The sequence below is a fragment of the Caretta caretta genome, chromosome 26 (genome assembly GCF_965140235.1).
Source record: "Caretta caretta isolate rCarCar2 chromosome 26, rCarCar1.hap1, whole genome shotgun sequence".
NCBI classification, from domain to species: domain Eukaryota; kingdom Metazoa; phylum Chordata; order Testudines; family Cheloniidae; genus Caretta; species Caretta caretta.
The window spans coordinates 13,075,429-13,092,559 of NC_134231.1; the positions used below are offsets into that span (position 1 = coordinate 13,075,429).

Consider the following 17,131-nt stretch of genomic DNA (forward strand, 5'->3'; position numbering starts at 1 on the left):
TATAAAACCACAAAATTGAGGAGGAGAGACTTGGGGTGGGTTGTTGCTTAAAATCGAAACAATGTCATAAATGAGTTTACATTTATATAGCCCTTAAAAAGGAGGGGGGGGGAAGCTTTGAGTAACAGAATTAATCCCTTTGCCTCCTCTTTATTGCCAGGCATTCGTGGCATATATCATCTTGATTTTTGCTGCATGTTTCCTGGAATTTGATAGCTTGGTTATACTTTGAGAGATGAGTGGCTTGTCACCCCCCAAAGGGGACTGTGTGCAAAGCTTTCGTTAACCATCCACTGATTTTACATATATGAATTCTTCTGGAACTGCAGCTTCGCACAGACCTTGAGAAAGCCCTGATGGGAAAAGACGGAAGCTGGGGCAATGTGTCACAGGAAGAGGGGAAAGGGACCCCCAAAATGGAGCAAAATTCTGCCCCCCAGATCCATCCGTGCCATACCCATTAACTCAGCGGGAGTTGTAAATGCAAATGTGAGGGCCAAATTTGGCCCATGCAGTGTAAGAGATAAGTGTCAACATGTGGCCAGAATCTGATCCTAGTTACACTGGTATAAATCCAGTGAACTCCACCCGGGTAACTCTGTTCTGATCACATTTATGCCATGTTAAATCTGGAGTTAGTCCAGGTGAGCCACACCAGATTTATCTTTTTGTAAATGGGACCAGACTCTGGCCTACTATAGAAATGAACCACACTAGAGGCAACTCATGACCCCATTCTCCTTTTCAGCAGCTTGTCAGCCACGCAGGTGAAGGGCGCAATATGGGCCTGTGAATCTGTACATTGAAGGTTTGTGGCCTCTAAACGTTTCTCACCATGTCTTTCCCTTGTGCTTTCTTTAGGCCATGCACAAAGCAGAAGCATGAATGACATAACAGATACTCCAAGCACAGATCAGGTAGTAAGTTCTAAAAGTCTTTTGTGGACCAAGGTTTTCTGTGTATCGTAATGACCGACGGCCTCCCATTACAAGAGGGGAGGAAAAACATATATCCGCTGTTATACTCTCATCTATAAACCGTAAATATGAGCAGCCTCAAAGCTGATTATGTTCACGCAGGACAGGTGCAAATATACGTACCTCCTATGTTTAGCAGCATTCTGTGTCTAATTTTAATCCACACTCTGCATCTGTGATGCCCTGTCCCCGGCCAATCGGGACCAAATTGTTACATACATTCCAATTTATCTACCTCTTGGTAAGACTCACGGAGCTGACCTAGTCCCGTATTCTATTCCCAGCTCATACAAGATGCTTCAGAGGAAGCAGCAAAAAAATCTTTGTGGTGGATGTTTACGGAGTAACCTGTCTCTAGAAGAGAGCCAAGTGAGCCAAGCAGACACCCAATGAAAGTGAAAGGCAGCAAATTTAGAAGTGTTTAAAAGGAAATTCTTCTCTACACAACTTAGAATTACCCTGTGGAACTCATTGCCACAATACATAATTGAGGCCAACAGCTTGGTAGAATTCTGAAGAGGATTAGACATTTATATGGATAATGAGAACTTCATGGTTACAGTAGATAGGATTTTTTTTTTAAAAGAGTGATCTGAATCTTGCCAAGGAATTGTCTCAGGAATACCCAGCAACAATGAGTTCCGTAGGTTAATTTATATACTGAATACACATTCCTGTGTTGTCACACTCATGTCATAGGTATGGTGCACAGTTTGGGGGTAACTTGAGTTTCCATACTACATGTTGCTTCCTTTGGAGTAATTTATTATTATTATTCATTTGTATTCATAGCACCTAAAAACTCTGATCGGGACCCCATTGTGCTAAGCATGGTACAAACAAATAATAAAAAGGATGGTCACCACCTTGAAGAGCGTAGAATTTAAGTATACAACAGGCAGATACAATAAACAGATAGGGGATGAAGGGAAGACAAGGAGCCAGTGTGATAAGCATCGATCACACCAGCTACAGAGCCATTTTAAAATGTTTAAACATTGTTTAAAAATCAAAAACACTTCCCTGCTCTGTGCTTCAGTTTTAATATCACTGACCTGTCTCCCTGGCGCTTAGTTAATATTTGTTGAAGCCCTTTGAAACCCTCAGATGAAACTTGAACTGCAGTGTGTGCCAGGGTGAGGACAATGTGTCCTTCTGATTGATCCTCTGGGAATAGACAGGAGTTGTATCCATGACATGGATTGTACTGAGGGTTGATGTGTCAAAGGGCTTCTCTGTGTTCATCAATAACAACACGAGACTCTCGTGGGCCTCTTACGTTGGAATGGAAATGCACAGACTTCTAATTAATGCATTTAGTACATGTATTGGACTCTGGTAACTCAGCTGACATCAACCCTGGAAATCATACCAGTGCCAGATTCAGGGCAGCAAGGAAAAGCAAGTTGGGGTATGAAAACACAGCAGAAAATACTTCTGCAGAGAGGATTCTAGAGTCTTGGGATGAGGAGAAAAGCTCTTGAAAGCTTTGGGAGGAAGATAGCAAGGAATATCTCAATAAAAGAGGCAGCAGGGTGTGGGTGGGAAGGATAGATAGAGTTGTAAAGAGGTGGGGTGGTTTGTGGAATATAATAGAGATGAAGACAAGGTGGAATATTTAGGAATATTGCTAGTCTAGGGATGAAAAAGCAGATCATGAGGAAATAAGAACTGAGACGGTCATGCACAAAGAGCAACCCGTTAGCCTGACTTGTATTTGGATGAAGTGAAAGCAACAAGAAAGAACAAAAATAATGTCTCTAGGTGAGAGCACAGTGTGTATGCCTCTTCTGTAATGTTCTGCATCAGTATAACCGTGCTGCTTCCATGTGGTATGGAGTGCTGTCAGGCTAGCTCTCCTTTTCACCACTGCTGTGTTTAAATGCAGGTGAAATCCCCATTAATATGGTGTGCAAAGCATAAAAACGACTCTAACGCAAAGGCAATCTAACGAAACATGGATACTGCTCTCAGCTTCTCTCTGTGTCCAGGTCTGGCTGGTATGTTCCAGTTTTGTTAAATAGAAATCTGTGCTGCTTCACCTAGTCAATGACCACCAAATTGCCTCATGTGAGACTACCATGGGCTTTTTTCCCCCTGCCCTTCCATCCATCACATTGAAATCCTTTATCTTACTAAAGCTCAATTTGATCCTGGACATGACCTCAAAGCATCATCTTCCACCTCCATCATCTCCCACCATCAGGAAGGGACACTCTGTTCCTACCTCAGATTTGTCTGTGCCCCTTCACAATTTCATTAACCCTGCACAGATCTGGGATTAAGCTCAAATAAGTCACAGGGACACTGGCAAAGGCTGAGACTCTGTTTCAGAGAGGGAGTGTATTGAGTGGTTAGAGCAAAATATTGGCAGTCAGGACTCTATTCTCAATTGTAGAAAGAATACTTTGTCGGTTAAAGTAGGTCACTAGGAGTCAGAACTGCTGTCCTCTTTTCCCTGTTATGGGAGAGATTGTCTAGTGGTTAGAGCAGAGCTCTAGGAATCAGGAATACTGGCTTCTATCCCTAGCTATGCAAAGGAGTGTTACGTAGAAGTGAAAATAGGCACTGACCATTGGGACTCCTGGGTTCTTTTCCTGACTTTGCCACTGATTCAGTGTTTAGCTTTCGACAGATCACTTAATCCCTGGATGCACAGTTCAGCCATCTGTCAAGTGGGTAAAATATTCCACGGGGTTGTCGTAAGATTTAATATTTGAGGACATGTTTAAAATCCTCAGATAAAAGTTCTTGTATTAGTGGAACGTATTCCTACCTGTGGAATATGGCTACTCACCTGTCATTTAATCCTTTGCTTCACATCATCCTGAACTGCCATTTCTAGAAGTAAGTCTATTAGATAGATATTGATCTTCTGAACATCAAAAATGCTAATAACCCCTTTTCTTTTTAATGGAGCAAATGGTACTGCTGGAACAAAAAGCTACATACAAATATAGGTTTCAGAGTAGCAGCCGTGTTAGTCTGTATTCTCAAAAAGAACAGGAGGACTTGTGGCACCTTAGAGACTAACCAATTTATTTGAGCATAAGCTTTCGTGAGCTACAGCTCACTTCATCGGATTCATAAAGTGGAAAATACAATGAGGAGATTTATATACACACAGGCCATGAAAAAATACACATTGTAAGGCGAGTGATCACTTCAGATGAGCTATTACCAGCAGGAGAGTGGGGTGGGGGGAGAGAAAACCTTTTGAAGTGATAATCAAGGTGGGCCATTTCCAGCACATTTCCAGGAGTTAAGAAGAACGTCTGAGGAACAGTGGGGGGGGGGGGAATAAACAAGGGGAAATAGTTTTACTTAGTATACAAATATAGGCACAGTAGTTTTAACCATGTCGGGCCGTGAATGCTAACTTCTTGGAGATTAGAATCCCTTATCTGAAACACTGGTCTAGGCACCTCCAGAAATGACCGCTCAGGATGACGTGAGACAAAAGGCAAAATGGCAAGTGAGGAGCAGGTAAGAATGCTACTTTTCACTCCTACCGCAATTCTGAACTGAGGATTTCAAACACACTACACACACCACTGTAGAATCTCAGCCCTCCAGCTGGTCCCAACAATTAATTTAGTAGCCATGCTCTTCATGTGTGAAACAGTATACGTTTTTTTTCCAAAATGTTACAATAATCTGTTTGTGGAATTTTTGAGTTACAAGATGTATTTTAAAAAAAGTAAGTTTGGGGGAGAGGAGTGTTTCGAGTTGGTTTGTTCACACGGTCATCATATGCTCTGACTTCATAGAAGCATTTATTATTCAGTGGAAATTCTCTCTTTGCTCTGACATCGAAGCCTGTGCTGTTGTCACAGCTGCTATTGTTCTGTCACGTAAAGGAGCTCTGGAATTTTTCATTTCCTTGGACAATGTGTTTAAGCACCTATATAATCAGAGTTCAAATGGTTGTAGATTATTACTGGATTTTCCTCCTTCCCTGGTTTTTGAAAGATTGAATCCTGAGCTATTTAATCAGTCCAAATTCCCACTGGCTGAATGACCAGGATTCTAGTCCTACCTCCTCCGTGTGAGCACATACGTATACAAGTGTGTACTTTTGGTACAGCATAGTCATTGTTAATGGAAGCACGTGATTTGATACAAAGTAGTGACTTGAACTCTTGTATAGATAGGACGACTGGGACATGCTTCACCTGACATTGGGAGTGTGTGACACACCATGCCTGCTTGTTCAGGCTGGATCCAATGAGAAGATAAAAGCTTACTACTGCTACCAGCTGAAGGATTGAATATGAACTGCAGGATTTGGCTCACAATATGTAATTTTAATGTATTCTGATTCCATACTATCACTTTAAAACTTTGGCTTTTGATACTGAGGAGTGGGGAGGAGCCAGTACTTAAATACTTGTGATGCGCAGATATTTGCTCTTGACAAAGATGATGGCCCACTGAAGCATGCTGGGAAGCTGTTCATGAAGTTGGCATTGTTCATTTTAAATCCATTCTAGGTTTATTTCCATTCCTGGCATAGGATAAGAGAGCATGCAGTTGACTTTAATCTGATGTTCATTTTGGGGCTTGGAGCTAAACAATTGCTGTTAGGAAGAGCTGCACCTTGAGAAAGTATAGTTTGAACGTTTTGTCATATGGGTGCCCTTCCAGGTATATTTTATTTGATTGTCCTCTCAGACTTCTAGTTCTCCTCTTAAAATTCCCTTCTGCATGTAAGGTGTATTCCATTGTATTACACTGACTTCCTGTTCTGCCATAATTGCCAGAGAACTGGCAAGACTCAACATTGACTTTGCGGCTCTTAGTGAGACCCGCCAGGCCGATGAGGGCCAATTAAAAGAGGATGGAGGTGGCTACACCTTCTTTTGGAAAGCAAAGGCACCTGAAGAGAGACACATTCAGGGGATTGGCTTTGCCATCAAAAATAAGATCGCCAGTCAGCTTTTGGAGCTTCCCGTGGGGATCAATGAGCGTCTCATGACTCTTCGGCTCAAGCTTAGCAACAACCAATATGCCACGGTCATCAGCACATATGCCCCAACACTCGATAATGAGGAAGACAATAAGGAGCAGTTTTATAGCACACTTAATGCAGTCCTCACAGCCACTTCTAAGGCAGAACAAACTCATCCTCCTGGGAGATTTCAATGCCAGAGTCGGATGGGATTCCCAAAGGAGAGGTACAATAGGCAAAGAAGGGGTGGGAAATGTAAACTCCAATGGTATTCTCCTCAAGAGCAAATGTGTGGAGCATGACCTGCTCATCACAAATACCATCTTTAGGCAGAGTAACAAATTTAAGACCACCTGGAAACATCCTCAGACCAAACACTGGCACCTCCTTGATGATGTTGTAGTCAGAGCCCAAGACTTTTCCGACTTCCATATAACACGAGCTATGAGAGATACTGATCACTGTTGGACAGACCATTGATTAGTAAGATCAGTCATGTACCTGCAGCTCACTTCACCACACCGCAAACACCCAAAGACTAAGCGAAAGTGATACAACGTCAAAGCACTTCAGGATCAAGCCAGCTACAAGACGTTCCAGCAACATCTGTCGGACAAACTCTCTAACCTTCCTGACAGCAACATTGACGTTCAAGAGCACTGGGATCAATTTAAAAACACCATTCACAATGCATGTGCTGAAACCATAGGGTATTCCACTCATTAGCACCAAGACTGATTTGACGAAAATTGAGGAAATCCTAGTATTAATTCAACAGAAAAGAAATGCATTTTGTAACTGGCAAAATGATTCCTCTAACCAGCGAAAACATGAGGCCGATCACCTGCTTAAAGCCAAAATCCAAAGGAGTCTATGTGACATCAAAAACAAGTGGTGGCAAGTGAAGGCCTCTGAGATCCAGGGTTTCGTAGACCAGGATGACCTGTCGGGCACTACCCAGAGAACCAAGGAGAACAAACCATCATTCTACTGGTGAATTTACAGTGAACACTGTAAAATAGAATAGTATTATCATCATTTTCCAGCCAGGGAAACTGAGTCACACAGAGGTATTAAGTGACATGTCCAAGCTCTCACAAATTGGTGTGAGTGCTGGTATTATTGAACCCTGATCTCCTGACTCCCTCTCCTGTGCTTTAGCTATTGGACCATGCTTCCTCTCCTAAAGTTATTTAATGGAGGTACATTGTAGCGTCACAGTTTGCCATATTGAGCCATATCCTGAGCTCCCTACTCAGTTTTCATACCTCCAGCAAAACTTCCATTTACTTTAAGCAAGCTTTTTGACTAACAGTTTCAGGAGTTGACCTATTACAATAAAAAGAGAAGACCCGATTTTCATTTTGTCCTGCCCGTCATACACTGTTGTAACTCCATTGACTTCAGTGGAATGACTGCTCAGTGACGCCACATCTGAATCAGCCCTAGAGGGTTTACACAACTTCTCTTAATGGAGACACACATCTGATTAGCAAACAAAACAGGGATGGTCTAGATAATACTTTGTCTTGCCATGAGTGCAGGGACTGAACTAGATGACCTCTCGAGATCCCTTCCAGTCCTAGGATTCAATGAAAAAACTGCATTCATTAACAGTTAAGGTTGCGGCAGGACACAATCCATACACGCAAAACCTTGAAAGCAAGGAAATAAGAAGTTAAGGGGAAAGACTCATGCATTCCCTTCCACCTTTATAGCCTGGAATGGTGTTAGAAATTAATGTCTTTGGGCAGTCTTGGGCATCTTCAGCAATATGCGTATATGCTGGCTTCATTAAGCTTGCACTCTAATGCAAAACCTTACCAGTGACATCTTATTCTTTTCTATCCAGCACATGTAATGCTATTTAACGTTTTTATCAATGGCCTGGAAGAAAACACAAAGTTGTCACTGATAAAGTTTTCAGATGACCCAAGAATTGGGGGCGTGGTAAATAATGAAAAGGACAGGTCACTGTCGCAGAGCAGTCTGGCTTGCTTGGTAAACTGGGCACAAGCAAACAGTATGTTTTTAGTACAGCTAAATGTAAATATATGCATGGAGGAACCTAGAATGCAGGATGGGGGACTCTATCCTGGGAAGCAGTGACTCTGGAAAAGATATGGGGGTCATGGTGGATAATCAGCCAAACATGAGCTCCCCAGTGTGATACAGTGACCAAAAGAGCTAATAGGATCCTGGGGTGCATAAACAGGGGAATCTCGAGTAGGAGCAGCAAAGTAATTTTCCCTCTATTTATGGCACTGATGCAACCACCACTGGAATATTGTGTCCAGTTCTGGTGCCCACAATTCAAGAATGCTGATAAATTGGAGAGGGGTCAGAAAAGAGCCACAAGAATGATTAAAGGATTAGAAAACTTGCGTTATAATGGTAGACTCAAAAAGCTCAATCTATTTAGTTTAGCAAAGAGAAGGTTAAGGGGTAACTTGATTACTGTCTATATATATCTTCATGGAAAACAAATATTTAACAATGGGCTCTTCACTCTAGCAGAGAGAGGTCTAACATGATCCAATGGCTGGAAGTGGACACTAGACAAATTCAGATCAGAAATAAGGCGTACATTTTTAACAGTGAGAGTAATTAACCACTGGAACAATCTACCAGGGGTTGTGGTGGATTCTCCTTGAATGACCATTTTTCAATCAAGATGGATGTTTTTCTAAAAGCTCTGCTCTAGGAGTCATTGTGGGGCAGGTTTCTGGCCTGTTATACAGGAGGTCAGACTAGATGATCATCGTGGTACTTCCTGGCCTTGGAATCTGTAAATCTGACACTCACATTTCCCAACATTTGGGAAGTCATTCTGCCGTAACACTGCTGAGGTCCTGTGGTTACCAGTTTGCAAGAAATGCAACTTCCCTATTCCACATATCTGCTTCCTATGCATACAAGCCACCTCTGCTAGCTCTGCTGACACACACAAGATTGTGTGGAGTTATTACAGCAAGAGGGGGGAAAGCTGGATTCTTTTCTGCTTTGTGCATTATCCACTGAATTTTTTTCAGCCACTTTCTGATGGGCAGAATCTCTGTTACTAGCGTTGATGGGGGGAAAAGAACAACCTAGATGGATTTGCAGAATCCTGGTGACACTAGACAAACTATCCTTTGGCTCGTATCCTGACCAAATTTGAACTGGCTGCTAGCGAGAGAGGATCAGTGTAGAACCCCACAGTGCTATTTTTACAGCTCTGTCCTGCCCCTATTTAAGTCAATAGGAATTCCTCAGTGGCGTGTTGCTACTTGGAGTGTAGGGATGGTTAAAAATCCACTTGTTCCTGCATTGGAGTAGGAGCTAGGCTGCTTTCAATCCTACCCATGCATCACTTTGCTTTTTTTTTTTTTTTTTTTTCCCCTCACATCAAATTAAAGCACAGACCTATAAGCCAGGAGATCTGGGTTTTCTTCCCATCTCTGCCTCACGTTTTCCCTGCGTGAATCCCTTCACTTCTCCGTGCCGTGGTTTTCCCATCTGTACGCAGGCGGTGCACATACTTACCTTTCAGGGTCAGGGTGAAGATCAATGAGTTAATGCTTTGGGCCCTGGAGAAATGCCAGGTACTGTTGTTGTTTACTGGCTATACTCCTGTTGGTACAGGAGCAACGGGCTTGAGGCGGGGAAGGTGCCTCATCAAAGAAATCCTGCTCTTTTATTTGCCCTGCACAGTGTGGAACCTCAGATGCAAAACTCCCTCTTGGAGCCCTGTGTATGCTGCCGTCCAGCAAAGAGGAAGCCAGGTCACATTATAGCGTCAGCACTCCGCGCTCTTTGTTCCAGGCTACAGCAGGCAAGCTTGGCTTTCAGCGTGTGCAATCGGATGGATGCAATCAGAACTACTCATAGCCCTGGAGTTCCCAAACTTTTTAGTATGGCGGCCCTCCCAACTGCATTTTGTCTTTTTTTTTTTTTTTAATTTAATTTTATTTATTTTTTTGATGACCCACCATTACATATATGCATCCTCTGCCTTGGCACCGCAGCCCTAATCCCAGCCCGGTTGCGACCTGGCATACAGGGTCGCAGCGCCATTCAGGTTTGGCCTGTGACAGGTCACAACAGCTGGAGCAGGGAGCTAGGCCCCGCCCCGCTGGTCGAGGCAGGCTTGCTCTCCAAAACACATCTCTCCAGGCTTCCTGTCTGCACCGGGCTGGGAGAAGTGTTTGTTTACCAGGGCCGGGTGCCAGTCCTAAATTCGTCCAGCCCTGGATGTGGTGACCCATCTGGAATTTTCATATGACCCACTGGTGGGTGACTAGGGTGACCAGATAGCAAGTGTAAAAAATCGGGACGGGGGTGGGGGGTAATAGGTGCCTATATAAGAAAAAGCCTCCAAAATCGGGACTGTTCCTGTAAAATCGGGACATCTGATCACCCTATGGGTGACTCACCCTTTGGAAAACTCTGTCACAGTCCCTTATTGCTGAGTGCTTAAAGAGATTCCCTCTTAGCTGAGCTGGGGAGGGATTTGTGGATCATGGACACATGGATGTGGATCTGCGTTCTATCCCCCGCTGTCACTGTGGCAGAGTGACAACCTGGAAGTCCTGGGTAGCCATGCTTTGTTATGATAGTGTTGTCGACCTTACACTTAAGTTGGAGGAATTAATTCAGGGAAGTCCTCTGGCTTGTGTTATACCAGCGGTCAGATCAGATGATCACAGCAGTCCCTTCTAGCCATGCGATCTATGTGAGATGGAGCTGGAAAAGAGAGTCCCGCAGAGCGGGGTCGCAGCCTTTGTGGTTTAGTCTGATTGAAATAGGTGTAGAGACTCTTTCTGTGAACACTTGCTCAGTAATGCATCCAGAGGGCTTCAGGATTGCAGCCTGGATACCAGAATCACGCCCTTTCCAGGGCACTGAGTGGCATTTAGATAAATTAATGGAAGCAGAGTGTGTGGACTGTTTGGGAAAAAAATTTACCATGGGAAATATTGCTTAAGAGCTGTCCACAGTCAGATTTTACCAGTGGGTGCTCTTAGTTTAGAGCTGCTGTAATTAAAGCAAATTCCCTGATAAGAAAATCCAAACATTACAATCAAACGTCAGTGCGTCAAGGGTTAATGCTAAGATATGAAAACCATTTCGTTCCAAAGAATGTTGGTTTTTAATTAGCCTATTAGACCCACTACAAAGGGACTTTTAAAGTTTTTCGTGAAGCTTAGTGGTCGCCCTTAACTCCTGCTTTTGCTTATTCCAAGCTGTATCGGAGGAGTGGTTTTATTATTATTTTATTTTTTTTCCCATTTGGATTTAAAAGATTAGAATGGGGGGAGCTTGCCGCCCGGCTCACATGCCTCTCCTCATGCTGGCATATAGATTATAACAACATCCTGCCTGGGTTCGTATTGAACCCTTTTACAATAATAATGAAAAGGCTGCAGGCCCCAAGAGCCCCAAGGATAAATCTGTGAAATGAGGCCACTGCCTACAATTATCTGCTCCCTTTCCGAAGAAGAGATCTGGGAGAATGAACTACAAAATGGAAGCTCAAGCTACTTATTACAATGAATCCTCCTTCCTTATTATATGTGGGGAGCCGGTGGAAAGACCTGCTCTTTTGTCATACTTGAGTGTGGGTGTTTTGTGGGTCCAATTTGGAGGTGGTGTGTGGTGTTGTGTGTTTATTTAGGTCCTTATTCAGGACAGCACTTCAGCATGTGCTGAACTTGTCTCAATGTGCTCATGTCCGATTTCAAGCGTCTCAGATTTAAGCACTTAAAGTTTAGCACATGCTTATGGGCTGTTCCCATCGAGGATGGATTTCAGTGTTGCCCACTCTGACAATTTTATGATGAGTTTCGTAGTATCTAATGTGTTCCTTGAAGCCCCGGCTCCTGGAGTCATGGGGATACATGAGAATCTCGGCTTTCAGATAGTAGTATGTCACCACTGGACTGCAGTGGGTTTTGGGCACATATGGATCAAAGCTAGCTGGGGCATGCCCACCTGAGCTGCAGTCAATCAATCCTGATTGCAGTGGAGACATACCTTGTCACGGTGCTGTATGGGATGTGAAATTTGGCAAGGAGGATTAAGTTACAGAAAACCAAGGCCACTTTACTCCTGATTGAGAAGTATCCACACCAATGTGGGTTTAAAATGCTTTAATTCAGTGCATTGACTTCACACTTTTGATTTGCCTTAACTTAGTAACTCGTACCCAAGTGCGACTATATGCTTAGAGGAAAGGAAAAACTCCAATTTCACGGCAGGAGCTCAGCAGTTTTTAGCATCCTAAATGTCGAGCAGAAATAGGTTGTCATGGTGTTGTTTTATTAAAAAAAAAAAAAGTAAAGTAAAGGAAGATCTGACCCATCATTGAACTCTTTCTTTTCCCCCAACAGCTAAAAAATAAATTCATAAAGAAGATCCCCAAAGACGCGGAAGCCTCCAATGTCTTGGTGGGAGAGGTGGACTTCCTGGATAAGCCATTTGTGGCATTCGTGAGGCTCATACAGTCCACCATGCTGGGCGGGGTGACGGAAGTTCCCGTCCCCACTAGGTGCGCAGCTGTTTAAACAAACAAAATGTGCTTTTGCAAGAACTGAAGAAAGGTATTGGTGGTTCAGAACTGGGGCTTCAGCTGTAAACTCTCATGTAAACCTGATGCAGTATAGCACACCTTGCCTTCCAGATTAGGTGGGACAATATTTTCTTCCTCTGTCTCTGGATGGCTACAGATTCCTAAGAGGTCTAATTAGAGCTGTGTGAATAACGGACTTTTGGATTCGCTAGCTGTTTTGAAAAATCAAGGTTAAAAAAAATCGTTGCAGGTCAACCCAAAATGAACCATGTTTAAAAAAATTTCAGCAAACCAGAAAGTAAAAAGTAAAATTTAAAATAGTTTTGGGTCAAACATGTTTCATTTGACCTGAAACAAAACATTTTATTTTGATTGCTAGTGTTTTTCAAACCATTTCAACATTTGAAATAGAATTGGAGGAAATTTCAAAGCAAACAGTCATTTCAAATGGAGAGAAGACTTTTTAGTATTTTGGTGGGTTTTTTAGAATTTTGGAGGGGGGGGGTCCCCCCAAACAAACAGTTCAACAAAACTGACATGAATTTGCAAAATGTTTGTGTTGCCAAATCTGCATTTTTCGACACAAAATTTTCAGCCAAAAAACATTGCCCATCTCTAGCAGTATAGCATGTTACCTTCCATGTTAGCTGGGACAACATTTTCTTCCCTTGTCTCAGGAGGCTACGGATTCCTAAAGTCTAATGCACTGTTCAAATGGCCCATGTAACTTTCACTAATGATAGTGGGGCAGCCAGGTCCTACATGGACTGGAGAGAGAATAGAGCTTTTATTAACCTATATTTTCTTGCAGCGTTGGATGGCTAATTTGGGACTCCTGGGTTCAGTTCCCAGCTCCGCGACTGACTCGGTGTATGAATCCCCTTTCCTGCTCTGTGCCTTAGTTTCTCCATGTGTAGAATGGGTATAATGATACTGACCTTAAGTACTTTGATATTTACAAATGAAAAGGGCACAGTGGATGAAAGGGGGCAGTGCAAAGCGCATGCACCTCGTAAATGCTGCTTACACTCTTTAACTAGTGGTCTGCAGATTTCTGGGTCTGGGGCATAGAATATTCTGCAGGTCCCTTGGTCCACCCCAACTCACCTCCATACATCAGTGCCCGGGGGCTGCATCTGGCCCTTCAGACGTTTTAATCCGGCCCTCGAGTTCCAGCCGGCGAGCGGGGTCTGGGGCTTGCCCCGCTCCAGCCGGGGAGCGGGGTCTGGGGCTTGCCCCGCTCCAGCCGGGGAGCGGGGTCTGGGGCTTGCCCCGCTCCAGCCGGGGAGCGGGGTCTGGGGCTTGCCCCGCTCCAGCCGGGGAGCGGGGTCTGGGGCTTGCCCCGCTCCAGCCGGGGAGCGGGGTCTGGGGCTTGCCCCGCTCCAGCCGGGGAGCGGGGTCTGGGGCTTGCCCCGCTCCAGCCGGGGAGCGGGGTCTGGGGCTTGCCCCGCTCCAGCCGGGGAGCGGGGTCTGGGGCTTGCCCCGCTCCAGCCGGGGAGCGGGGTCTGGGGCTTGCCCCGCTCCAGCCGGGGAGCGGGGTCCGGGGCTTGCCCTGCTCCATGCATGCCAGGTCTCCGTGTGGCTCCCAGAAGCAGCGGCATGTCCCCCTTCCGCCTCCTACGCATAGGAGCAGTTGGAGGCTCTGCACACTGCCCCTGCAGCTCCCATTGGCTGGCAACTGTGGCCAGTGGGAGCTGCAGGGGTGGCACCTGCGGACAGGGCAGCACGCAGAGCCTCCTGGCTGCGCCTCTGCATAGGAGCTGCGGGAGGACATGCTGCTGCTTCCGGGAGCTGCTTGAGGTAAACGCTGCCCGGAGCCTGCACCCCGACTCACTCCTGTGCCCCAGTCCTAATCCCCCTCCCACCCCCTGAACTCATTGGTCCCAACCCAGAGCACCCTCCTTCACCCCCAACTCCCCAGCCCCACCCCAGAACCCACACCCCCAGCCGAAGCCCTCACCCACTCCCACACCGCAACCCCCAATTTTGTGAGCATTTGTGGCCCACCACACAATTTCCATACCGAGATGTGGGCCTCGGGCCAAAAAGTTTGCCCACCCCTGTTATAGGGCGTTTAAATGCCTCTTTTTGGAAAAGTAGGGCTTGGCACTTGGGTTCTGGAGGAACCTGCATAAAACCACATGTTTATATTAGTATATTTGATACAACATTTAGTATTTTATTAGATATTATTCTAAATAATTAAGTACTTTAATCAGTTTCTTTTTTAATTTTAACCCAGGGGCCTGTTTGGTGGAGCCAGAGAAGCATTGCCTACTGGTTGGGCACTAGCTTAGGACTTGAGTGACCTGGATTTCAGTTCCCTGCTCTATCCCCTATTTCCTGTGTGACCTTGGGCACATCACTTGCCTTACCTGGGTTGTAGTTCTCATCTGTAAAGTTGAGATAAAAATACTTTCCTCCCTCTCAGCAGTGTTGTGAGGATAAATCCCATTAAAGGTCATGTTTCAGAGTAGCAGCCGTGTTAGTCTGTATTTGCAAAAAGAAAAGGAGTACTTGTGGCACCTTAGAGACTAACCAATTTATTTGAGCATAAGTTTTCGTGAGCTACAGCTCACTTCATCGGATGCATTAAAGGTCACGAGGCACTCAGAGACGAGAGTAACGGGGGGCCAGATAAGGAACGAAGATAGTAAGAGTAGCACAAGGTCTGGTCTCCTTATGGTATTTTCACCATTCAGGGACTGATATACCATCAGAAGAGCAGATCACATTTTGGGGGGGTCCAGAAGTGCCTCCTTGAGACTTGTAAAAAAATATTTCCAAAAGCCCCAAATGAAACGAAGGCAAATATTTAGCCCCATGCACCATCCCTGCCATGAACTGTAGACATCCTTAGGATCTGACTTGCGTTGCCAGGATTTGCCGGGGCTACGTAGAGCAACAATAGTAGAATGCTTTGGGGCAAGGTGTTCAAAAACTCTCCACGGTGGCCTAACTCTGCTCCTGTTAAAGTCAATGGGAGTTTTAACGTCTTTGCAAAGTTTGGCCTGCTCTGAGAGCTTTTGAAAAGCTCACCTTTTGGACAGTGATCAGAAACGCTGAGTTGTTCCTGTTCGAATAGCTTGCATCTTCAAACTGCCTTGAGTCCACAGGGGCTGGAACTGGGGGTGCTGCAGCACCCCCTGGCTTGACGTGGTTTCCATCCTATCCGGGGTTTACAGTTTGGTTCAATGGCTCTCAGCACCCCCACTACACAAATTGTTCCAGCCCTCCTGCTTGAGTCTGCAAAATGGTGCTGGGATTCTCATGAGAACAGGATTCCTGGTACTTACGGGTATTAAAGGTTTCCTACATTTCAGGTCACACATCCCAGTGACCGGCCACTATTTGAAGGGGAGGAGACCCTTGTGTAGCTGTAAACATAACCCTGGTTACATTATCTGTGGGATTGAACCTGGGCCCTCTGGGTCTACAAGCCTCTCTTGCTTGTAATAAAGGGCCAGATCCATTAACTCTAAGTCAGTAGCAGGCTCATTACGTGTTCTGTGCTTTCTAGCCATTAGAAGGGGACATGCTGTGTTAGTGTGGGTTGACACACAAACTAAAGCTCCCATTGAACTTGATGGAGAGACTCCTTGGGGTTGCAGTGGGAGCTGGAGTAAGCCGTATCCGAGAGCCCCAACTGGTGAAAATCAAAGGGCCTAATCCTGCATTTCTTGAGCAGCAAAACTGCTTACACAGGAGCCCAGGATTGGAAGGGACCTCTTTACTGGGAGGAGTGGTAGATACGCTGGAGGTAGGGATAGGATACAGAGGGAGCTAGACAAATGGGAGGATTGGGCCAAAAGAAATCTGATGAGGTTCAACAAGGACTAATGCAAAGTCCTGCACTTAGGATGGAAGAATCCCATGCACCGCTACAGACTAGGGACCGAGTGGCTAGGCAGCAGTTCTGCAGAAAATTCGACATTGGTGAGGCCTCATCTGGAGTACTGTGTCCAGTTTTGGGCCCCACACTACAAGAAGGCTAGGCAGCAGTTCTGCAGAAAATTCGACATTGGTGAGGCCTCATCTGGAGTACTGTGTCCAGTTTTGGGCCCCACACTACAAGAAGGATGTGGAAAAATTGGAAAGCGTCCAGTGGAGGGCAACAAAAATGATTAGAGGGCTGGAGCACATGACTTATGGGGAGAGGCTGAGGGACCTGGGATTATTTAGTCTGCAAAAGAGAAGAGTGAGGGGGGATTTGATAGCTGCTTTCAACTACCTGAAAGGGGGTTCCAAAGAGGATGGATCTAGACTGTTGTCAGTGGTACCAGATGATAGAACAAGGAGTAATGGTCTCAAGTTGCAGTGGAGGAAGTTTACATTGGATATTAGGAAAAACTTTTTCATTAGGAGGGTGGTGAAACACTGGAATGCGTTACCTAGGCAGGTGGTGGAATCTCCTTCCTTTGAGGTTTTTAAGGTCAGGCTTGACAAAGCCCTGGCTGGGATGATTTAGTTGGGGTTGGTCCTGCTTTGAGCAGGGGGTTGGACTAGATGACCTCCTGAGGTCCCTTCCAACCCTAATCTTCTATGATTCTATCTTGGGCCATTGAGCCCAGTCCCCTGCTATTGCAGGTAACCTTGTCATATAACTCTGATTGTAACTTTATCAAGCTCCATCTTGAAATAAGTTAGATTGAT

At 45.0% G+C, this 17,131-nt stretch overlaps 1 protein-coding gene across 16 annotated transcripts in view; it reads left to right on the top strand.

Annotated features, from left to right (window-relative positions):
- SLC4A5 (solute carrier family 4 member 5) overlaps window positions 1-17,131 on the top strand; it is a 129,513-nt gene that overhangs the window by 62,982 nt on the left and 49,400 nt on the right. For 12 of the 16 annotated variants that reach the window (XM_048829229.2, XM_048829221.2, XM_048829223.2 and 9 more), the window contains 2 exons: window positions 862-920; window positions 12,300-12,457. In XM_048829229.2, the coding sequence (XP_048685186.1) occupies window positions 862-920; window positions 12,300-12,457 (217 nt within the window). The remainder of the gene's footprint in view (window positions 1-861; window positions 921-12,299; window positions 12,458-17,131) is intronic. The other 4 variants (XM_048829218.2, XM_048829231.2, XM_048829228.2 and 1 more) reach the window with 1 other exon arrangement.